The sequence below is a fragment of the Cenococcum geophilum genome, assembly GCF_001692895.1.
Source record: "Cenococcum geophilum 1.58 unplaced genomic scaffold K441scaffold_4, whole genome shotgun sequence".
Classification (NCBI taxonomy): Eukaryota; Fungi; Ascomycota; class Dothideomycetes; order Gloniales; family Gloniaceae; genus Cenococcum; species Cenococcum geophilum.
The window spans coordinates 4286876-4307741 of NW_027137562.1; the positions used below are offsets into that span (position 1 = coordinate 4286876).

The 20866-nt window shown below is 49.8% G+C and overlaps 11 protein-coding genes across 11 annotated transcripts; 6 read left to right on the top strand and 5 right to left on the bottom strand.

Annotated features, from left to right (window-relative positions):
• Window positions 1–216: 216 nt before the first annotated feature.
• Window positions 217–747, bottom strand: K441DRAFT_653001 (uncharacterized protein). The gene has a single exon (XM_067647452.1). It carries the CDS (start codon window positions 535–537, stop codon window positions 268–270), a length of 270 nt encoding a protein of 89 aa, XP_067508954.1. The 5' UTR covers window positions 538–747; the 3' UTR covers window positions 217–267.
• A 237-nt stretch (window positions 748–984) lies between these two features.
• Window positions 985–2809, bottom strand: K441DRAFT_215949 (uncharacterized protein). The gene is made up of 2 exons (XM_067640569.1): window positions 1853–2809; window positions 985–1798 (listed from the first exon to the last, which is right to left on the bottom strand). The coding sequence occupies exons 1-2, from the start codon at window positions 2459–2461 to the stop codon at window positions 1373–1375; spliced, it is 1035 nt and encodes a 344-aa protein (XP_067508955.1). The 5' UTR covers window positions 2462–2809; the 3' UTR covers window positions 985–1372.
• A 1628-nt stretch (window positions 2810–4437) lies between these two features.
• Window positions 4438–5912, top strand: K441DRAFT_653004 (alpha/beta-hydrolase). The gene is made up of 2 exons (XM_067647453.1): window positions 4438–4900; window positions 4956–5912. Exons 1-2 carry the CDS (start codon window positions 4559–4561, stop codon window positions 5754–5756), a joined length of 1143 nt encoding a protein of 380 aa, XP_067508956.1. The 5' UTR covers window positions 4438–4558; the 3' UTR covers window positions 5757–5912.
• On the bottom strand, window positions 5799–6701 carry K441DRAFT_653005 (uncharacterized protein). Its single transcript, XM_067647454.1, has 3 exons — window positions 6287–6701; window positions 6196–6227; window positions 5799–6131 (listed from the first exon to the last, which is right to left on the bottom strand). The coding sequence occupies exons 1-3, from the start codon at window positions 6600–6602 to the stop codon at window positions 6087–6089; spliced, it is 393 nt and encodes a 130-aa protein (XP_067508957.1). The 5' UTR covers window positions 6603–6701; the 3' UTR covers window positions 5799–6086.
• A 1021-nt stretch (window positions 6702–7722) lies between these two features.
• On the top strand, window positions 7723–9687 carry K441DRAFT_216056 (uncharacterized protein). Its single transcript, XM_067640571.1, has 4 exons — window positions 7723–8565; window positions 8648–8917; window positions 8981–9312; window positions 9363–9687. The coding sequence occupies exons 1-4, from the start codon at window positions 8213–8215 to the stop codon at window positions 9608–9610; spliced, it is 1203 nt and encodes a 400-aa protein (XP_067508958.1). The 5' UTR covers window positions 7723–8212; the 3' UTR covers window positions 9611–9687.
• A 76-nt stretch (window positions 9688–9763) lies between these two features.
• K441DRAFT_673759 (uncharacterized protein) lies at window positions 9764–10894 on the bottom strand (the record flags this gene model as incomplete). The annotated part of the gene is made up of 1 exon (XM_067650676.1): window positions 9764–10894. One exon carries the CDS (start codon window positions 10892–10894, stop codon window positions 9764–9766), a length of 1131 nt encoding a protein of 376 aa, XP_067508959.1.
• A 257-nt stretch (window positions 10895–11151) lies between these two features.
• K441DRAFT_215967 (uncharacterized protein) lies at window positions 11152–12075 on the top strand. Its single transcript, XM_067640570.1, has one exon. It carries the CDS (start codon window positions 11410–11412, stop codon window positions 11992–11994), a length of 585 nt encoding a protein of 194 aa, XP_067508960.1. The 5' UTR covers window positions 11152–11409; the 3' UTR covers window positions 11995–12075.
• A 101-nt stretch (window positions 12076–12176) lies between these two features.
• On the bottom strand, window positions 12177–13182 carry K441DRAFT_539776 (uncharacterized protein; the record flags this gene model as incomplete). The annotated part of the gene is made up of 2 exons (XM_067642571.1): window positions 12177–12669; window positions 12731–13182. The coding sequence occupies 2 exons, from the start codon at window positions 13180–13182 to the stop codon at window positions 12177–12179; spliced, it is 945 nt and encodes a 314-aa protein (XP_067508961.1).
• A 1593-nt stretch (window positions 13183–14775) lies between these two features.
• On the top strand, window positions 14776–16149 carry K441DRAFT_653009 (purine and uridine phosphorylase). Its single transcript, XM_067647455.1, has one exon. The coding sequence runs from the start codon at window positions 15101–15103 to the stop codon at window positions 16094–16096; it is 996 nt and encodes a 331-aa protein (XP_067508962.1). The 5' UTR covers window positions 14776–15100; the 3' UTR covers window positions 16097–16149.
• Window positions 16150–18094: 1945 nt separating this feature from the next.
• Window positions 18095–18322, top strand: K441DRAFT_486633 (ankyrin; the record flags this gene model as incomplete). The annotated part of the gene is made up of 1 exon (XM_067641943.1): window positions 18095–18322. A coding segment is annotated over one exon (228 nt), but the record flags the coding sequence as incomplete, so codon positions are not given.
• A 51-nt stretch (window positions 18323–18373) lies between these two features.
• Window positions 18374–18628, top strand: K441DRAFT_439649 (ankyrin; the record flags this gene model as incomplete). The annotated part of the gene is made up of 1 exon (XM_067641665.1): window positions 18374–18628. A coding segment is annotated over one exon (255 nt), but the record flags the coding sequence as incomplete, so codon positions are not given.
• Window positions 18629–20866: the final 2238 nt, after the last annotated feature.

Genomic DNA, 20866 nt, shown 5'->3' on the forward strand with positions numbered 1-20866 from the left:
TAAAGGGCCTACGGCTTCTATGCACTCATGCATAGAACGCATAGATTAACAAGACGTCGAGAAGTCCCCGAAAACAAGAAGATGGGTCGTATACCCCTATGCGCAGTGCGAGCAGGACGGTACTGGTAATCTACATACTTTTTCCAATTGGTCGAATTTGTCATCTCCGATATCCTAGCGCTGGCTTTTCGTGATGCGTTAGGGAGGATTCTCATGATCGGTCTGACATAGCTGCGGAATGCGAAGCATCTGCTCACACTTGCTGGACTAATCTCCACCACCTCCGCCGTCACCTCCGCCGTCACCACCGTATCCGCCTCCGCTATCGCCTCCGCTATCGCCACCGCTATCGCCACCGCTATACCCACCTCCACTATCGCCACCGCTATATCCGCCTCCACTATCCCCTCCACTATATCCGCCTCCACTGCTTCCTCCATATCTGCCTCCACTATCTCCTCCGTGTCCACCACTATATCCACCACTGCTATCCCCTGTATATTCACTATATCCATTGTAGTCATTGTTTTCGTACATGTCTCTACCATCGTCTGGATAGGGGCCTATATCATATATTTGGCTAGGCGGCAAAGCCACTACAGCTGGTTCGTTAACTATTACGTTGTAAGCAAAATCCAGATGAAGATGAAAGGGGATTCACACCACTTGGGTTCGATGTGTGCTGATTTGACGAGCTCTCGCGCTCACAGTCATGGCCGTCTGCTGTCATTGTTGCAAAGTCATTTTCCAAGTAATCTCCGAATTGGTCCAGGCCATCGTATGAATCTTCAGCATTATCTGCAATGTCCATATCATAATCATAATCACTGTCATTGTCTGAGCTTGGCCAGGCGTCGAATATTTGAGAAGTATCAACCGATAGAGTGTTGTCGACATCTAACCCAGAATCAAGGTACGCGGGATCGTAATATGAATTGTCATAATTGTTAGCTCCCCGACTATTAGGATTACCTTGGGGAGCTCGAGAATTGGTTCGACCGCTCCGTTGAGGCATGGAGTTTGATTTGAGCTCTGGGACCTCCTTAAGCACGTCCGCACGATAATCACGTAATCTGATATACGCTTCGATTTGATTACTGCGGATCAGGTCTGCCCAGGGCGCAAGCGTACAGTCGTGAAGCTTGCTTTGCTCGAAGAGATGACTTTGGGGTTGCCCGCGATATATTCCCCCCAGTCGCGACCGGCCAATGGAATACATTTCGGCCAGCTTTGACTGCTGTCGCGCTAAATATGAACCCTTCTTGCCCAAGGCGGGATTTCCCTTTGGCAGTCTGTTAAAGTAGTCATACTCGGATTTTGGTCTCCGATCTCTCCGCTGAAGGTGCGTAGGGCGTTGAATAACACCCGGAATTCATCTGCATAGGGCGCGGAAACGCTTTGTCTTTGCCATTGCCACCGCAACAGTGTTCAATGAATGCAAGGCAAGAAGGGTTCGGACTCGATTACTGAACCATTCCTCATCCGAAAGGGTCTTGGATCCTTCAAAGCTCGCTGGATAGAGTGCGCGTTCCCGAAGCAGATGAAGCTTCGTCAATGACCACGAGTCGAATGGAAACGCCCAGACATGTTGGAGCACTGAGCAGTTATTGCATTTCGGCGAACCAGAGCCGCCTACTGTCCCCCCGCCTAAGGCCTCGGTGCAATCCCATGGGAAGAGGTCTTGATGAGCAAAGATTGGACCCTGGAATGCGCCCCAATCTGTCCAGTATTCGGTCAGCGTGTCGAAAACGTCGGATTCGTTGTGATGGCCAAATTTCTTGTATCGGAGCAGATACTCCTCAGTAAGCCCATTTGGCACCGTTCTTTTTGTGCGTGGGTTGACTTTTCGTGGATAGTTCTCGTTTGAATTGCCACATACAAAACTGACGAGGTATAGCGGATCATGAGGTACGCAGACCTGACAGTTTGGTCTTGTTGCGATGAATTTCCCAAAAGTGCTTCGACTAATTAGGGCGTTACAGAACGTTTGGCAGTGATTCTTTCTAATATTCCATTCCAATGACACTGATTTGTCGAAGAGCCGGCCCAGGATGGCGTTAGACAGAATGGCGGATTTGGGGTTAAGAATCTGTTTCAGGGCGGTAAATATCTTTTCAACTCCCCGTTCAAAGTTTCTACCATTCCGCGCTTGAGTCCATCGGGGATTGATTCGGCATTTCCTGCCTTCTTCTGCGAGGAGCCGAATGACTTCTTGCTCTCGGTCGTTATTCGTCAGCCCGGTGAAGACTTCACCGACGATTTGCTTTAGGCATGCTTTGATGCGGCGAACGAGAGGTGGACGGTTCGACCGGTATACGCATTTGTCGTTCGATAAAGCCAAAGCAGGTTCTAGATTAGCAACTTCGGTATCTCCGAGGAGTTGTAGGGACTTCCTGAGGGTGATTAAAACACCCTTCTTTGAACTAATAAAAAGCATTAGCTTGGACGAGTAGTTGTGCATCGGGCGACTCACTCAGGAACGCCGTTTTCAATCATCAATGGCCCAAAGCATAGTGCCATGTGCACATTTCCAAAAGGGATATTTTCCGATATCGACTTTATGGTTGGTAGTAGGATAGACTTTGCGATCCCCCGCTTGGATGGAAGACTCCCTTCAGTTTTTGATCGGGAATGCGAAATGTGGCGGAGTAGGGAGCTTCTTTGGGATGTACGTGAAAGAACTGACAAAGTCTCGCTGCGATCCTTCTCTGGTGTCTTCTCCATTGCTAGGGTCTTGCATTGCACAAGGTCTGCATATCGCGCCTTGACGTGTTCTGGTGCCAAACTTAACAGCGTGCAGTCCGATGCGTGGTTCAATTTTTCCGTCTTAGTGAATGGATAAGGGGTTTCTGATCTACCATAATCTCGACAGGGGCATAGGTTCTGACCTTGTCGAGGTGATATCGCATCGGAAAGAATGCAGTGTTTTTGGTGCTTGCGGAGATGGCTGACTTGATGAGCTCCATTTCGACCGCAGTCCTCGCATACGAAATATGCATCTCCACCTTGGGAATGGCCTGTGACTGTATTTGGGGGGACACATCCTTCCACGCACGAGAAATGGGATCCTCGAATGGTTGCGTTGCAGGAAGTGCAAGCACGTGGTTTGAAGTTTGGCCTTTCGGATTCTGAACTGCCATTTTCCACTAATTAACCTGTTAGACTCTCGGGCAGACAGTGGAAGCCTGGAACTTACATTGGGCTGCTCTTGGTCTCACCCACAGGCCGAAATCATCAGGCGGGCGATATTCGACAACTTTATCAATGTCCAGAAATCCTAGGCAAGATTATCAAACGATTTTGTCGTTTAACACATTCAGAACACTTACCGGCTCCTTGGAGGAGTATTAAAGCCAGCTTTTCGAGTCCTCTGTACTGGTTCTGGGCTGGGAGGAGTTACTATTCATCCTAAACAGGAATATTGCGGTGCTTCTTACTTGCTGCTCGCCCGATATCTTTGATATCTTTATCCCTGGATTCAATTCGTCGGATCAGTCCTAGGTTCCATGCGACAACTCAGGTCATACATCATCTAGGCCACAGGAAGATGAAAGTGCCAACTCACACGCCTGATTGATCCTTTCCGATGGCTCTATTCACGAACGTTCCGAAGCCAGTCCAAGAAGAACCGTCGTCCTCCCCGAACGCTTCCAATTGCGGAAAAACATTTGTAACCCACTCATCGTTATTCCAGGTTCGGAGTGCCTTGAGGATATCAACGACGTCCCGTCTCACGCCGGTCCAGTAAAGCTCCGCAAGTTGGACAGCCAGTATATTACACTGTGTCTCGATGCGGCCGACTCGTTTCCAAGCTATCCGCGGGGCAAACGGTGCAGCTGGAAGAGAAGATGCAAGTGACATCCTGCAACGCATACGTGACTTAACTAAGGTGTCTTCGTCCGCCGCAGTGGAATCCTCACGGAAGTTTCAGAATGGGGTTGCCATTTAAGATGATGGGAAATACAGGTCAATTGCATATGAAAAGTAAAGTCCAAGTGAGACACGGAGGCAGCCGTGTGCGGGGACCAGGCTGAGAGTCCAGACGGCCCTTTCGCCTACCTTGACCCAATGCAGCTCCAAACAAGGCTGCCTTGCTGCCGGTGATTATATTGGTGAGTATATTTCATTTCCCCCACTTCCTTTTCTACCGGGGTGTAGCTAAGCCCGGAGCTGGTTGAGGAGGTAATAATATGCTCTCGCGGCCTTCGCTTTAGTCTTTAATCCTTAAAGATTAAACGAAGATACCCCTAAGAAGCACTCAATCTATAGTGCCCACACCAATGTATTTGTCTTCAGCAGCCTCTACTTCAAGCTCCTCAGCCCCGTCTCACAATCCGACTGGAGCTCTTAGCACTCTTTCGGCTATCAGCCGAGACCTGATAGCGGATTCTACTTCGCTAGACTCAGGGTGTATGATGCTCTTTCAATTCTGATGATTACCTACTAAGTCATTTCCCCCTGAAGTTTTCTCATACAACAACGATGAGCGAATAGCAAAGATACAAGAGCGAGCCGAACGATACTCAAACACTGCTCTTGCAAATGGGGCCTATCAAACATGGGACTGGTAAGTGCCTTGGGAATTATTCAAACAACATCTGATCATCACAGCAACGAAGAAACAGCTCAGCTCGTCAACATAGCCGCCAGATGTGCCAAAGCCGTGTACCCAGGGGAAAGCCAGCCTGACATCCCCCGCCATTCTATCCGGCAGACGTTCAAGCTTGAGCCTTCCTCATTTGATAGTTTGACCAAGGTTTCGGCACTTTACGTTGCAGAGCGAGTCTCCGTTGATGACGGAAGACTCACAACGATTGTGGTGTCTATCCGGGGGAGCAAGAGCATTGTCGATTGGATGGTAAATGCAAACAACCACGCCGCAGACGTGAAAGACTTCATCGTATATCCCCTCCATTCTCATCCTTCCGTCCATCCGCTAACCCCATGCACCAAAGAACATGGAAACCCTCAACATGCTCACCGGGCAGAATGACACCGGTGCCCTCCTCGTCCACCGCGGCTTCCTCGCCTCAGCCCGCGAACTCGCCCCCAAAATCCGCCCACACCTCGAATCCGCGCTCCGCAGCAACCCGGGCAACGTCAACGTCATCTTCACGGGACACAGTGCCGGCGGCGCGGTAGCCTCGCTGCTCTACGCGCACTTCTTCTCCAACACCTTCACGCTGTACAGTTTCCTCGACGCCGCGCACATCAGCCTCTCCATCATCACGTTCGGCGCCCCGCCCATCTTCTCGCGAGACATCCTCCCCATCTTCAGCAGCATCCCACCGGGGCTGGTCGGGAAAGGCGAGCTGTGGAGCATCGTCAACGAGGGCGATCCGGTTCCGCGCGCTGATGACGCATACATCCGTGTGCTGCTGCGCCTCATCCAGAAGACCGACGCCGCAGGCGCTCCCGCACCGACAAATCGCTTCCTGGGCTTCGCCCAGAGGGGATCCTCAAAACCGCGCCAACAGCTTCCGCCGCTGTCGCTGCACGCGCTGGGTACTCTGATCGTGCTGCGCGACGCGAATGCCGATGCGGCGGACCCCGAGGCCGAGGAGGAGCTGCGGGCGGAGGTGCTTAGACCGCAGGAGCTGGGCACGCTGCTGTTTGCGAATTTTTTCGCGCATAAGATGAATTCATATTTGGAGGGGGTGGGTCGGGTTGCGAGGGGGGAAGTTAATGGGAAGAGCGGGTGGTTGCACAGTCAGTTGAGTAGGGTTGAGATGGAGCAGTTGGAGCGGTGGATTTGAGGAGGAATGGCTGCTTTGTTGGAGATTAGGATTTGTGTTGGTTATTTTAGGAGTAATGAAATTCCGCTTGTAGATCGTATGATGTCATTTACAAACGCTGGGAGTCGCATGTATCCCTTCGCCTGAAAATTTGTCCTACGGTTAACTATCGATAAGAGCAAAGCCAATAGAACCAATCCAATCACGTTCACCTCGCCAGCGCACGGACCCACGAGATGGTAGGACACTACCAGGGAAGGGATATCGATCTTGATTCGTGCAATGCTAGATTTCCACAGCAGGAAGCGTCTAAATACACTTATTTCAATATGGGAGAAAGTTCTCGAAGCTCTAAGAACCGCCGATTTGCTTCTGCACCATAATAATTGTGCTATTCTGTATCGAAATCAGCCCTGCCTTACCCAGCGCCTCGATTCCAAAGAAATAACTCAGGACTCACCTCCTGCACGTCATAATCAATCAAGGTGAGACCTAATACTGCGTCAGCTTACCCCCACTCTAATACTCTTCGTATATATCTTCAAACTCACCTCTCCCCTCAGCAAACTGCTTCCCGCCAAAGATCAAGAACACCTGTGACTTGTCCTTGTCAATCCCCTTCTCCGACTTCAGCCGCTGGAAGAGCTCCTCCACGGTGCTGGTCACGGGAACGTTGCGCAGCGTGTGGGTCCTGTGGTCCTCCTGGAAGAAGATGTTGGACAGGCGCTTATCGCCCGGCGGGGCTGCAGCTTGACCATCGTACGGCGGCGGGTTCATCTGGAGCGGATTGAGTACTCCCGGGCCGCCTGCATTAGGACGGGCAGGGGCATTGGCCTCGGGCACGACGTCGACGCGCGTGATGGTCATGCCCTGGTTCACAGTCAGTGCTACCTTTGTCACTTCTCAAGTCTTTTAGCATCCCCGGCCACATGGGCAAGTTGGACACTTCAAACGCCGAAAAGAACCCGAACGCACATTCTCGATCCCATACCCCGCCAATGTCATCTCTGTTCCTAGTCAGCTCTGCTCGAATCCCTATATATACCTATCGCACTACGCATACCTCCATCCGTCATCGGATTCCCAAACGCTGTCAGCTCCAACTCGGCCGGGCTAACGTAGCGGCCATGCTGCCGCTGTAGCTTCATCGCAACGACGGACTTGAAGCTGGACAGCCGCATGGCGCGCGAGATACCGGAGAAGTCGTAGCACTCGCTCCCGTCGAGGTTGGCCACGATGATATTATCGAAGTATTCATCCATTTTTGCGGTGAGGGTTCAGAGTTTGAGACGAGGAGAATCAAGGAATGGCTGTGGAATGGGACTTGAGGGGAGAGAGATGGCAAGGCTAGGTAGATAGAGCACCGTAGCTGCAGTGGTTACATACGGGGGGAGGGCGGTGCAGGCGATGGGTGGGGAGGGAGGCAAAGGTAGGAGGGGAGCTCCGCTCAGCCTGCTGCCAGCTTCCGACGCAAGGCAGAAATTCAAGAGCTCGAATCAGCAGCGAGCTGTTGCGGTTTGTCGAGGCAGGTGAGCGCCTCCGCATGAGGTGTTTCTGATTCTCGGTTCCTATCGAGGCGTTGCCGACTATCGTAGAGCCCCAACCAGCGCGGTCGATACGCGGGGGCGTGAGGGGGTGGCTAGTTAAGCCGCTGATTGTAAGAAAGCATGACCATTTCATGTTTTGTGGGAGCTAATAGGTAGAGTTTTGGATCAGGCTGAGCAATTCTTTGGCGGGTACAAAGCCTTACTAAAAGTAAAGGAGAGCTGGACTGCTGAACTAGTTGCGCAATCGGCAAATCTCTTGGGGTCATTTAAATATCCCTAGTTAAGTTATATGTGCTAGAAGACTGGACAATTGCTTTGTGCAGTACCTTTAATGTTTCGGTGTACCGGAACATTAGCACGAATTACGTGATTATAAACAATCACCTCAAAGGGTTCTGAATGCCGAATCAGGACTAATGTTGTTCGCCTGTGACGTCTGAGCTAAAAGTCCGCAAAACTAGGCCTTAGTCAATGAGAGGGTCGTACCTTATCTGTCAAGTCGAGGAGAAAATAGAGCTTGAAACTAGTGGCCCGATATTGACCATATCTACAGGCTACTTGATCGGATCCCCTCCATGTCTCATATTGTAGAAGCTAAAGGGTGCAGCCTTGCATGAGCGGGCCCAAAGGCAATGCAAGAGAAGTAAAGTTCGTAGATTGAGGCGAAGTGCAGCGAACGCTTAAGGCACGAGGAAAGGACTGCGGAGTTTGCAAAACGTGTCTATCAGTCGTTGGTCCCCCGCTCAATGCAGAGCTATCACTTTAAGGCACTAGCCAAGGGTTCACCGGAGGCACCTCTCGTATTAACATTGTGGCGTGCAAGGCTAAACCTCGGTCTGATAAAAGTCACATCAGGACGTCAAACCCTTCTTGCACTCCTTTCGGAACTGACACTAAAGTTGTGGATAGCGTTCTAATTGCATTAGAATAATGGCCACGGATGACTTCGAAGTATGGAAGATTTGCTGGGAGGTAAACCTCCTCTTCCACACTACGATTCTCTGCAGCGCCTACAAATGCATATTCTGCAAAAAGAGCGAGACGTCGAACAGAACGATGGGTTCTGACTTTGCGCTCGTTGCGGCGCGTTGCTCTGCGAATCATGATCCCAGGGTATTCGAAGGGAGCAGTCGCATTGGAGTGTGTCCAGCCTGCGAAATAGATCTTGTGCAGAATATCGCGGAGAGAAAGCAGGTATGCTTTAAGGACGGGTGTAGAAGATTGATGATGGCGGTTAAGTATACGATAAAGCAGAGGCTGGGGCAGAAAGAGATCGTGGAGAAGTAGGTAGAAGAGGTTCATATCGTTAAGTGCGGCGTCTTGCAGCGCCAATCCGTATTCCATGACCGTTAACGCGTTCATTAGATATCTTGCTATTGTGCATAAGAATCGATTTTTCGAGTGTAATACCTGCTTTTGCGAATTATCCCTCGACAATCCGGAGGAATGGGTCAGGGCTCCGACTAGTAAATGTGTTCACGATGCGATTACTTGTCGAGATTGTCTAGCCAGGTATATCGAGGACGCTGTACAAAGCAACAGATGGCACTCAATCAAGTGCCCAGATGCGAAATGCGAGGAAAAGCTTGACGGTCGTGACGTACACCAGTTCGCACCCCCCGAAATCTTCAGGCGGTAAGTGAGATAAGATTAGATCTATCCCCGTGGTAGGGACTAGAAGCGCTGATAAATGAGCAGATATGACGAGAACGTTACACGAGCGAATCTCTCAAAGATGCCGAACTTTCGGTGGTGCTACTATCTGGGATGCGGTAATGGTCAGATCGTAAACAGTAGAGGTGCGCAACAGGAATGGAGATGCAAGAGATGCACACGAATGAACTGCTTCGATTGTAAACACGAAGGCCACCCTGGCGAGACCTGCGCCCAGCACGAACAGCTGAAGCCCCATCGAGCCAATAATGAGAACGAAGTACGGAGAATAAGTAAAAGGTGCCCAAAGAACGGTTGCGGAAGGCGGATATATAAAGTCGCAGGTTGCGTACACATGTTCTGTGATCCGAAATATGGTAAGCACATCGACTCCGAACAAATTCGTGACTAACTTGGTACGTAAAAGATGGCTGCGGAATCAAATTCTGCTGGAAATGCAAGGTCATATTCCCAAAGAAGGCGGGACAAGAGAGTAGTACCGGGTATTCCGCATGGGACTACAAGCATCTTCAGGGATGCAAGTTCATCAATGGACGATTCGAGGCCGCTTCAACCTTACCGCGGCCTGAACGGGGTGATCCGCAGTATCGTGATGATTGGGACCAGGACCCTGGGTATGAAGAAGGCAATTCTGATTCAGAACAGTGGATTTGAACCATCGGAGATACGTCGAGTGCGTTTACTGGCAATATAACTACCTAAAGAGCGTTGATAGAGCAAGTTATCGATGTCGACAGGCAGGGAACAAACACATGCTAAACGCCTTGAAAATCACAGTGAGAGCCGACGGTTGAATCTTGTGAATTCCTAAGCGCGTGACATGTCGACAGAACCACGGCCGAGAAACCTAGAGATGTGAGGGAGTCTCAATGCTTCCGGACGTTGCGGTGCTACGCCTCGAAGTCGTTGCAGTACTCGCTCAATAACCCCCGTTTCCTCCTCCTCACCCTCCCCCTCTTCTTTCGGGAAATAAGTGACATCCATAGGCCAGCCAGGCTTGTCGTACCCGCTGAGCAGTTCGGTGTATTTGCTCAAGAAGATCCATTCCACTCTGCCCACGCAAAACAAGGACCTCCACATATGATCGGCGATCGTAACGGCCACCCAAACCGTTGCCATCCCTCCAGTCGTGTCAATGCTCGGACAAAATGTAGCAGGTTGTAGCAGTGGAACACCAGCCCAGATCGCGAAACCGGCAGCCATGCGCATGAAGTTAAAGAAGATAGACCAACAAGTCCATAGCTGCGTGGCGCGACGTCCTGATTGAAATATTCCTGCTTTTATACAAACCAGCAGTGCAAAAAAAGATAGCACCCACATGCCAACGCCCAGCTTGGATCCATCTCTCATGCGTTTTAAGCCAAGTTGAGCTTGGGCGACGGATTCCGCGTCTAGAGAGGGGTCCCAGGAGACGTGGTTGGGAATCGACTTGCGTATGCCGTCATATATACCAATGGTAAACATGCCTAGGACACCTTCGACGAACTGCATCTCGATGGCATTCTCAAGGTAGAGGGCGGGATTTATAATCGTCAGTAAAGAAATAAAAGTAGCAGCAAGCGGTCGGATGGCAATGATCCAGTACATATCGGTGAAACTGTTGCAGGAAGATATATAGCAGGAGGGTGAGGCCGGATCGCAGGTCCCGTTACAACCGAGCAGAGCGGCCGCTGATACATTCCAGACGACAGCTTGCAGAAGAAAACTGCCGAGCATTGAGAAGACGAAGCGGGTATAGTATAAATCTCCAAGACCGCGATATTCTGAGAAGAAGGCCAATTTACGGCGAACGCCAGATGAGCCAAAGATGAGACCGCACACCGCGGTTGGGACCCATAGTGAGACGAGAAGCAGGAGAGTGGTTGTGAAGGTTTTGCATACTCCCCCAGACTGCATAAGTTCGAAATAGTTGGCTGGAGAAGTCTCTCGAAAAGACATTGTGTATTCCCTCTGAGATGTTTTTGTGCAGGCAGGCTAACCAGCACAAAAATGAACAGCTTTGTTGAACACGGGGGTGTCCAGCTCGATTGAGCCTTCGAGAGTCCGGAAGTAGGAGGCCGCCTGCACAAGGCAGAGCTCGTGCTTCTTGTGCAGCTCGGCGAAGCTAAGGCAAACCCTAAATCATTGGTTCTTGCGCCACGCATTGACTTTCCGGCTTCATGAGAAGGCAGTCCAATCACTAGAACCAGATGCGATAAGTCATGGGATACAATGCTGGCTCCCAAGCGAAGTGGCCGTCTGGTGGGCGGGGCGATGAACAGTCGCTGCCTGCAGGCTGTCACGCTGCAGCCCTCCAGCAGCGGCCGCCAGGCTGGCTTAGCTTCTGCGCATAGCTTTGAAAACGAGTCCCGTGAGTTCCACATTCTTTCGCTACCTGCAATTTGAGACCCATTGCATCAGGGTCGTCTGCTCTTGACGAGAAATATTGATATAGTTCCAGTACCGCGCTGACCATGCCACCACTGCGACGCGGTGTTGTTCTCCAACGCCGCTGGACCGATGCAGACGGCGAGAAGGTCGGCCTCTGGCTTGCTTGTGGGATCCTCCTTAGCATCTGCTTCTTCGCTATCCTGCTAGCCGCTTTCAACTTATTTCTTAATAATCCTCTAAGACGATACCGAGTTCTAAGGAAAAAAGAAAAAGATAAAGACAGACGAATATCGACTTTGACCTCAAAGGTCGACGACTTAAACAAGACTATTTCGCAAAGCGAACGCGAAGTTCGCAACGAACGAGGCCGAGTCCAGCAGACGATGGACGCCATGGGGAACTATAGAAGGGATATTGCTGACAAAAATATCATCATCGCCCAAAAAGAGGGTCGTATAGCGGGTTTGCTGCCGTTTGAAGAGGAAGCCAATCGACTCCGACCTGCAGTTGGACAGAAGGATGATCAAATTCGGGACCTGCGGCACCAACTAGACCAGATGACGCAAGACCGCGACCAAGAGCAGAGAGCTAAGGAAGAGAGCAACCGCAGACTTGCATTTGTGACTGCGCAGGTGGCTGAATTCCAGACGAGAGGAGGGTTTGACTGAGGTACCAAGACCATCCGTTACAATTTGTGTCTGAAGTATAGCTTAATATAGTGATTGCAATATGGGATAAGTGGGTAATATAACTTACATTTCTGGCCCAAAGGGCGCCAAAGACACCGGTAATTATACGGTGTCATAGACTTTAATCTCTAACCGCATAAATTCATTCCCACTTCCGAATCTCATCTCTCATCACTGCCCCCCTTTGGCCCCGCAGGCTTGCTCAGCCTACAACTCGATGCACCCGTATCCAACTCTACATTACTTGTCGAATACGGCAACGAAAGCTCAAACCACTGGGGCTGAATAACTAGCTTCACTGGCTGCAGTAGCTCTTCTTCCAGGCTCAACCACTTCTCTTCCCACAATCTCGTCGAATCAATCAACACCACGCATAACTCTCTCAACCCGCGCAATGACGCAATAATCTGCCACGCACGGATCCACTTCTCTGTGTCTTCGGGGTATGCGAGCTTGGATTTCGAAGAGAGGGATTTCAGAGCGGGGTAGGTGCGGCGGTAGTAGGGGAGGGCACGGATGTGCCAGCGGAGTCGGAGGGTACGGATTGTATTGAGTCGGGGCGCTGGAATCCGCTGCGGGAGGTGAAGGAGGTGGGTTACGTGGAGGAGAGAAAATGTATGGGATTTGTAGAGGGTGGGGATGGCTTCGGAGTACCTGGGGTTGGTTAGATGCCTTTTAGGGAGAATTGATAGCGACAGTGGAGTTTGAGACTTACACCCTTCGACATATCATGAGATAACCCAGAATCCATGTCCCCAGCCTTTTGCCTACGTTCCCGCCTGCGAGCACGCGGCAGCTGCATCCGCCCAGCGCGAAGCCCAGATTCCCCTCCTCGCAGAGAAAATGCTCGAATTTGCCCTTGCCGGCTAGCGTTAAATGAATAACTTCCTTCCCTACGACCAGCTCGTAAATCATCCGTCTCAACTCCAACGGTAGCTTGTTGAAAAACAGCGACTGGTCCTGCGGCGAAGTCCTCGCATCAAGCTCTGGATCATGCGTCGAAGTAATACTCAGCGTGCTCCTCCTCCGATGAACAGGCGACTTCAAACCCTCCACCCTAGGCTTCAATTGCTTCTTCGAAAAAGCCTTCGATCTCGCGTGTCTCTGCTGCCCCTCACTCGGAATGTCGTGCGGGACCCAGCGGATAGCGGGTAGACAAGCCAGCATTCGGCCGCGCATTGGGACAGCGACTCCTGAGTCCACCGAGGCCATGGGGGATACAAAAGAGGGAGGGGGAGAGAGGTGTATGCGTCCGAGTGAGAGGAGGTCAGGTTCTTTATTAGTATCGTAATGCTGCATGCCAAGGCGGGCACTGGAATGATTGGCTGTGGCAGCTACCACTAAAATTTACTGTAATGTATAACCTTGCAGTGCAATACCAAGCTACAAGTGCGGGTCAGCCACTGCCTGCTTGTGGCGGCGATAGTTATCCTGTACCAAATCACCTTAATTACCGTCAGGTATTACTCCCTTGTGACGGTTACGCGCCTCAACCTGTTCGGTATTGTGCACTAGTTTCTATTTACTAAAGGGTACTGCTAATCATACACTCCCTAATTACTGCGCGTACAATAGACCTATAACCCCTTCCTAAACAGGCCTGCGCAGGTTAGAACATCACGTGTGGTTGACTTGTTTGCATCTGCATCAGTGCGCGACGATCGCGCCCATACCCAAACCAACACCTTACTTTTCCCTACATCTACCATGNCTCTCAACCCACCTCCGTTGAAGCTGTACGATTGCGCTCAGTTTGCCCTTAATGATATCAACGAGTTCGCCAAGGGGCAGGGCTATACAGTGTCAAAATTCCGCTCAAAAACTGACAAGCAGTCACCACCAACTGTGCGCAAGATGTGGCTCCGGTGCGCCAAAGGCAACAGCTTCAAAGGGACTGCCCGAAAGCGCCTGACTTGTAAGGCATTGGCAGTAGTATTCTATAAGCTTACAGCAGTTGTGGGGCCTTGTCCTTTCAAGAGGACTTTGCTGAGGGTCCTTTGGTACATGTTGACCTGAAAATAAGGTCTGAAAATGAGGACTCGTGTGTTTATTGAGTGTGGCTCTAAGGCCTCTATATATACACCAGATAGGTGATAAATAGAATGACGACGTAGTCGTCATTCGGTAGTGGAAACAGGTAATTAGACATTCGATGAGACATATGATGGTAAATAGCGGGGTAATGAGACATAGGGTACTAGGTATCACAAACAGTGATAAGTACGTCATTCTCAGTTCGACAGTACATTTTGAAATCAAGGCTTGATGTGGTATCACCTCCCACGGTGGTGAGCGTCCTGCCATTATCGATAAGGATTGGCCGATTAAACAAGCTGAATTCGAGCTTGATCGTGAGGCTTCTAATATCGTCCAAATTGTATGTACAGAGTAAGTAGTCCGTGCACGAATACCAGAATCAAAACGCGTTTTGGGTATGGGCATCAAATTTATCTGATCTGATCGGCTAGACCTTGTCGATAACCTGAGGACCCAAATCATCGTGCTAAGGGATATTGCTATACAAGCCTTATTTCTTAGCGTCTAGTCAGTCGATATGTTCCTGCCAGCAACGCCTTGTTTTGCAGAGCGGCATATTGCAGAGCTTGCAGCTAAAGGAAGTCCTCGGCGTGCGTTAAGGCCTCTTAGGACTATGTTTTGATATTCGCGCACGGACCACTTTACTTATCGATAACGGCAGGCACCACCGTGTGAGGCGGTAGTCATTTTAAAAGTTTGATTTTCGCAAACAAGTCAACCGCACGCGATGTTCTAACATGAACAGGAAGCAGCGAAGCCTGTTTAGGACGATTAGCAGTGCCCCGAACTTTTAGTCATCCTCGCCCGCAAGGCTGCCTTCGAGACTTTCGTTTTTCCTTCTTTTCCTTCTCTTAGTTTCTCGTGGTTTAACCATTTCTCCTGTGTAGAGCCTAACTCTCCTGCTCTGTGAGAGATGCTGAATTACTGAGCGCTAAGACTCCTGTTGAGCAAATTGACGGCACTAAACTCCACGGAGAAACCCTGCGGAACCGACCGATACAATTAAAGACACTATCGAACATCTCACGTCTTTGACCTACGAGCGAGTATGTCTAATCCCGACAACTATACCGTCGGATGGATCTGCGCCATACAAACGGAGTATGTTGCTGCGCAATCTTTTCTCGACGAAGAGCATGAAAGACCTGAGTTTATGTCTACCAATGACAACAACGACTACACATTAGGCAAGGTTGGGAAACACAATGTCGTTATCGCCGTCCTGCCCGAAGGGGAGTACGGCATATCCTCTGCAGCAGCCGTCGCAAGAGATATGCTGCATAGCTTTACCAACGTCAGAATGGGTCTGATGGTCGGTATTGGCGGCGGTGCACCAGGCCAAAAGCATGATATCCGTCTTGGCGACATTGTAGTTAGCGCTCCTCGCGATGGAAAGGGTGGCGTGTTCCAGTACGATTTTGGCAAAACTATACAAGACCAGAGCTTCCGATCGACAGGATTCTTAAACCAGCCACCAGCCCTCTTAAGGGCGGCGGTGAATGGACTCAAGGCCCAGTACGAGAGGAAAGGGCATCGGCTAGAAGAGGCTATTAATAGTGTTCTTGAGGATAATCGAAGAATGCGGCAGAAGTATAAGCGACCGGACCGAAGCAGCGATAGGCTATACCATCCCGGGGTCATCCATCCTCCGGGGGATAAAGCAGGCTGTGCGAGTGTCTGTGGCGATGATCCATCAAGGTTGATATTACGACTCGAACGAACTGAAGACGATGACAATCCGGCAGTTTACTACGGTCTAATTGCTTCGGCGAACCAATTAATGAAGGACGCTACTGTTCGAGATAGACTTACGGCTGAAAAGGACGTTCTGTGTTTTGAAATGGAAGCGGCAGGACTGATGAATCACTTTCCCTGTCTGGTTATTCGCGGTATATGCGACTACTCGGATTCCCATAAGAATAAGGAGTGGCAAGGATATGCAGCAATGGCGGCAGCTGCATACGCCAAAGACCTCCTCTACCGAATTGCCCCCAATATAGTGGAGGCTGAGAGGAAAATCACTGAGGTTCTTTCTTCTGGTTAGTTACTTTAGTGGACTATAGGAATTATTGTTAACGAAATTCAAGTTAAGAGAGATGTAAATGAAATGAGTGCTAAGGTTCAAGATGCAAGTAATGCTGTCAAACATTTAGGGTTTGAGCAGAGGCAAGAAAAGATAGACCGTTGGCTGTTGCCCCCAGATCCCTCAACAAATTACAATAAAGCTCTAGAGCAACGCTACGAAGGCTCAGGCCATTGGTTCTTAGCAAGTAGTGCCTTCACCGAATGGAAGACGCGGCGAAGTTCCTTTTTATGGCTCCATGGCATTCCTGGATGTGGTAAGACGATTCTTAGCTCCGCTATCATTAAGAACCTTAATAGTGTCCTATCTTCCCAGCCTCTCCTCTACTTTTACTTTGGCTTTGCCGATATAGGCAAGCAAACGCTTGAGAGTATGATCCGCTCCCTTATTAGTCAGCTCTACTACAAGCATATAGAGACCTCGCAACAGCTAGATACTCTTTTTTCCTCTTGCGAAGACGGACTTCGACAACTAACATGCCGATTACTTTGCGAGGCCTTCTTGCATATAATAGAGCAAGTTGAAGAAGTCTGGCTTGTTCTGGATGCACTTGACGAATGCCGTACAAGGAAAGGACTGTCGACGGAAGGATTGCTATCGTGGATAAGAGAAGTCCGAAACTCGGAGCAAAGGAACGTCCATCTTCTTGTGACAAGTCGGCCAGAACAGGACATCGAATCTAAAATAATGGAGTTCGCTCATACCGACGATGTAGTGCCCATTCAGAGCAACCTTATTACTAATGATATCCGTACGTACGTTCGTGCGAGAGTTAGAGAGGATAATGGTCTTAAGAGGTGGCGATCGCAACCGGAAGTCCAAAACGAGATTAAGACCCGACTTATGGAGAAAGTAGATGGAATGTAAGACTAAATAGTCTTATTATTATTAATCCATTATCTATAAGAGATGCTCATAGTTGACAGGTTTCGATGGGCTGCGTGTCAGCTTGATGCGCTAGAAAATTGCCTAGAGTATCGCACTCTCCAGAATGCTCTCGCATCCCTCCCGAAGACGTTGGACGAAACTTATGCCAGGATCCTGCGTGGCATCCCTGAGGAATACAAGCAAAATGCTACAAGAATTCTCCAATTCTTAACATACTCCGAGCGGCCGCTAAGGATCGAGGAGGCCGTTGACGCAATAGTAGTAGATGCGAAGGCGGATCAACACTTCAATCCAAAATATAGAATGCCTAATCCTTACGAGATCTCGTGTTACTGTTCAAGCTTAGTGGTCATAGTGTCCGCAAATGACAAGCCTGTGGAACTTCAATTAGCGCATTTCTCGGTTAAGGAATATCTAACCTCAAACCGACTTGACAAAGATATCGCGCAAAGCTTTCAGGCGACCGTTGCTAAAGCATCAATTGCGATAGTTTGCCTTGCGTATTTGCTGCACTTAGACTTGGCACTTCTAATAGTGGAAATCCAAGAGGGATTTCCGTTGGCGCAGTATTGTGCGAAGTATTGGATAACCTACGCCGCAGTGGCTGAAAGTAAGGACGAAACACTGCAAGGCTTCATCAGGGAGTTTTTCTGCTACCACATAAATTCGTATAGGAACTGCTACAGCCTCTATCGCCCGGATTATCCAGGGTTCTTTGGCCCAGACTTTGGAGAGGGACCAGCTTCAGCGTTATATTATGCATCTTTTGGAGGTCTGGTAAATGCGGTAGAGTACCTGCTAAGTCGAGGAGCCAACGTCCACGCGCAAGGTGGACGCTATAGTACCGCGCTCCATGCAGCGTCGCATAGAGGCCACGACAAGATCGTCGAGCTGCTGCTAAGCAAGGGCGCCGACGTCCACGCGCAATGCGGACTCTATGGCACCGCGCTCCAGGCAGCATCGCTTGGAGGCCACGACAAGACCGTTGAGCTGCTGCTGAGCAAGGGCGCCGACGTCCGCGCGCGAGATGGAATCTATGGCACCGCGCTCCATGCAGCATCGCTTGGAGACCACGACAAGATCGTCGAGCTGCTGCTGAGCAAGGGTGCCGACGTCCACGCGCAAGATGGATACTATGGCACCGCGCTCCATGCAGCATCGCTTGGAGGCCACGACAAGATCGTCGAGCTGCTGCTAAGCAAGGGCGCCGACGTCCACGCGCAAGGCGGACACTATGGCACCGCGCTCCAGGCAGCATCGTTTGGAGGCCACGACAAGACCGTTGAGCTGCTGCTGAGCAAGGGTGCCGACGTCCGCGCGCAAGGTGGATACTATTGCACCGCTTTCCAGGCAGCATCGTGGGAAGGCCACGGCAAGATCGTTGAGCTGCTGCTAAGCAAGGGCGCCGACGTCCATGCGCAAGGTGGACACTGTGGCACCGCTCTCCAGGCAGCATCGCAGGAAGGGCACGACAAGATCGTCGAGCTGCTGCTAAGCAAGGGCGCCGACGTCCACGCGCAAGGTGGAGACTATGGCACTGCGCTCCATGCAGCATGGCTTGAAGGCCACGACAAGGTCGTTGAGCTGCTGCTGAGCAAGGGCGCCGATGTCCACGGGAACTATGGCACCGCTCTTCAGGCAGCATCGCGTAGAGGCTACGACAAGATCGTCGAGCTGCTGCTGAGCGAGGACGCCGAGGTCTACGCGCAAGATAGAATATATAGCACTGCGCCCTAGGCAACATCGCGTAGAGGCCACGAGAGTGAAAGAAGAGAATGGGGAGGCTACTAAGTAAGGGCGCCAACAGTTTTAATTATAAAATTTAATAAAAGACTAAATCTTAACTATATAGTGTAGAAGAGAGTATGGAAGCAGCGGTCAAAAGTTCCTGGCCCCCCTACGCCATAAATGCGCCACCAATAACCCACAAAACCGCTTTCTTGGCGTTCCGGATTAGGAAGAAGGCTGGTATAGAAGATAGATTTTGGCTCTCTACGACGAGAGTGTAGATATATGATATTATAATAGCCACCTAGTGTGGTGGTGATATATAGGATTACTGCTTCTGCCTATTACCTCGCCCACTACCTCGTTTACGACCTCGTCTACTATCTTGTCTACTACCTCGCCTACCACCTTACCGTGGCTTCTTTCCTTTTGATAACTTAGCCTACTGCTTCTATAGCTCCTGCTGCCATCGTAGCTCTTATTAAGGCTTAATAAATATTTTATTAAGTAGCTTAATTAGTAGGCGGCGGCGTAGGTTTCGTTATAGCTCTAGAGGCGGGGCTTATAATTTAGGAGGTAGCTATAGAGGCTAGGGTGGCTCTTAGGGTGGCTCTTTAGATAGTTTATAAGCTTCTTATATCACGAAGATAGCGGTAAGAGTAGCGGTAGCGCTCTTAGCTACTACTATTAGTATATGCTTTAGAGCACGCTGCCGTAGCTTTAGCTATAGCTCTTCCTCCCTTTCTTCCTCCTTAATATTAGGTATATCCTCTTAATTATACTACGGAACTTGGTGTTCTAGTGGCCCTAGTTAACGTAGCTTATCTAATAAGAGTTATATGCCGCAACTCCGTGGTGCGCGCTAAGCATTGCTTACGCTACACTAAGCCACTAAAGGCTAGCGTACGCCACCATGATAAGGGGGCCAGGAACTTTTGACCGCTGCCTCCGTAATAGTAAGGTTATAGTAGCCTTATATAATATATTATTATTTTCTTTCTCTCTATTTTATAGAGGGTTAAGGGGAATATATGCCTATCCCTTCCCACGCTAGTTTATGTCCACGCATATCGATAAGGGTCTGGCTGATTATAGGCTCTCGTTCGCCTATACTACGGTATTAGGCATTAGTTTCGTTAGCATACGTACAAGGGGGTAACATCAATGCCTCAGACGCCCCCCCTGCTAGTATGGTACACAAAATAACCTAGCCCCGCTATGTTACTTAGGGCTCGCTTATTTTCTTCTCTATAATAGCAGGGGGGGGCGTCTGAGCCATTCATGTTACCCCCTTGTAGAGCTTGGTGAAAGAAATCCTCTTTTCTCGTTGGTTACTTTGAAAGATTATCGTACATCATTGGTTAGATGGCTTGTCTTATCCTTGTCAATAATCTATGTCAGACGGACGTACTAACGAAACTTATGTCTGATACCGTAGTAATTGGCCAAACCCTTATCGATATGCGTGGACGCAAACCGGCGTGGGAAAGGATATAGTTATATTATTCGCCACCCTGATTTCAGCGTATTCCGCGAAGGTCACACGCTCGTTACTGGAAGCTAGGGAATATAAGAGTCACTAGATGGTAATAATACTTTCCCGATCTATACTCTTCGTAGGGGGTCAAGCACGCGTACCAACTGATGGAATTTCTTTGTGTGAAAACTCTACTGCGAGTGCTGCTGTGGCTATACCCTTGTGGGCCGCTTCTCACCGAGAGGACAGCTGGTAAGAATGCAATTTCGCTAAGGAGTGGACAGTTATAATAATTAAAGCAATATGGTGCTAGATGAGAATATTACCATATAAGATAGGGGTATCAAAAGCCTGGTATTAACGCATTGAACGCGTGTCCTAAGGTCGCGACGCTTTACTAGACGTGTAAGGTGGAGCGCCAAGGTGCCTGTTCGTAGATCTAGGTATGTAGACTTTGTTGGAGAAGCTGGTTTCGCTAGCGACTGTAGCAATGTATCGCTAGGTAGCGAGTATCCTTTATGCTGCATATAAAGGAGAAGCTAGGTTTGTCAGCAAATATACAAGGGATCCTATAACTTTTCCATTAGAGGTGCGACTGCAACTGGAGGACTATGCAGCTAGAATACTAGTAAACGCTC

What these genes read in the sequence shown, in the direction of transcription:
- K441DRAFT_653001 (XM_067647452.1), bottom strand. Translation starts at nt 537, where the DNA reads ATGTACGAAAACAATGACTACAATGGATATAGTGAATATACAGGGGAT.
- K441DRAFT_215949 (XM_067640569.1), bottom strand. Translation starts at nt 2,461, where the DNA reads ATGCACAACTACTCGTCCAAGCTAATGCTTTTTATTAGTTCAAAGAAG. An exon ending in GCAATTCAAACGAGAACTAT is followed by an intron (nt 1,799 to 1,852) that starts CCACGAAAAGTC and finishes GGGCTTACTGAG; the next exon opens with GAGTATCTGCTCCGATACAA.
- K441DRAFT_653004 (XM_067647453.1), top strand. Translation starts at nt 4,559, where the DNA reads ATGGGACTGGTAAGTGCCTTGGGAATTATTCAAACAACATCTGATCAT. An exon ending in CAGACGTGAAAGACTTCATC is followed by an intron (nt 4,901 to 4,955) that starts GTATATCCCCTC and finishes CATGCACCAAAG; the next exon opens with AACATGGAAACCCTCAACAT.
- K441DRAFT_653005 (XM_067647454.1), bottom strand. Translation starts at nt 6,602, where the DNA reads ATGACCATCACGCGCGTCGACGTCGTGCCCGAGGCCAATGCCCCTGCC. An exon ending in GCAGTTTGCTGAGGGGAGAG is followed by an intron (nt 6,228 to 6,286) that starts GTGAGTTTGAAG and finishes ACGCAGTATTAG; the next exon opens with GTCTCACCTTGATTGATTAT. An exon ending in TTGATTATGACGTGCAGGAG is followed by an intron (nt 6,132 to 6,195) that starts GTGAGTCCTGAG and finishes ATTTCGATACAG; the next exon opens with AATAGCACAATTATTATGGT.
- K441DRAFT_216056 (XM_067640571.1), top strand. Translation starts at nt 8,213, where the DNA reads ATGGCCACGGATGACTTCGAAGTATGGAAGATTTGCTGGGAGGTAAAC. An exon ending in CCCCCCGAAATCTTCAGGCG is followed by an intron (nt 8,918 to 8,980) that starts GTAAGTGAGATA and finishes ATAAATGAGCAG; the next exon opens with ATATGACGAGAACGTTACAC. An exon ending in GTTCTGTGATCCGAAATATG is followed by an intron (nt 9,313 to 9,362) that starts GTAAGCACATCG and finishes GGTACGTAAAAG; the next exon opens with ATGGCTGCGGAATCAAATTC.
- K441DRAFT_215967 (XM_067640570.1), top strand. Translation starts at nt 11,410, where the DNA reads ATGCCACCACTGCGACGCGGTGTTGTTCTCCAACGCCGCTGGACCGAT.
- K441DRAFT_653009 (XM_067647455.1), top strand. Translation starts at nt 15,101, where the DNA reads ATGTCTAATCCCGACAACTATACCGTCGGATGGATCTGCGCCATACAA.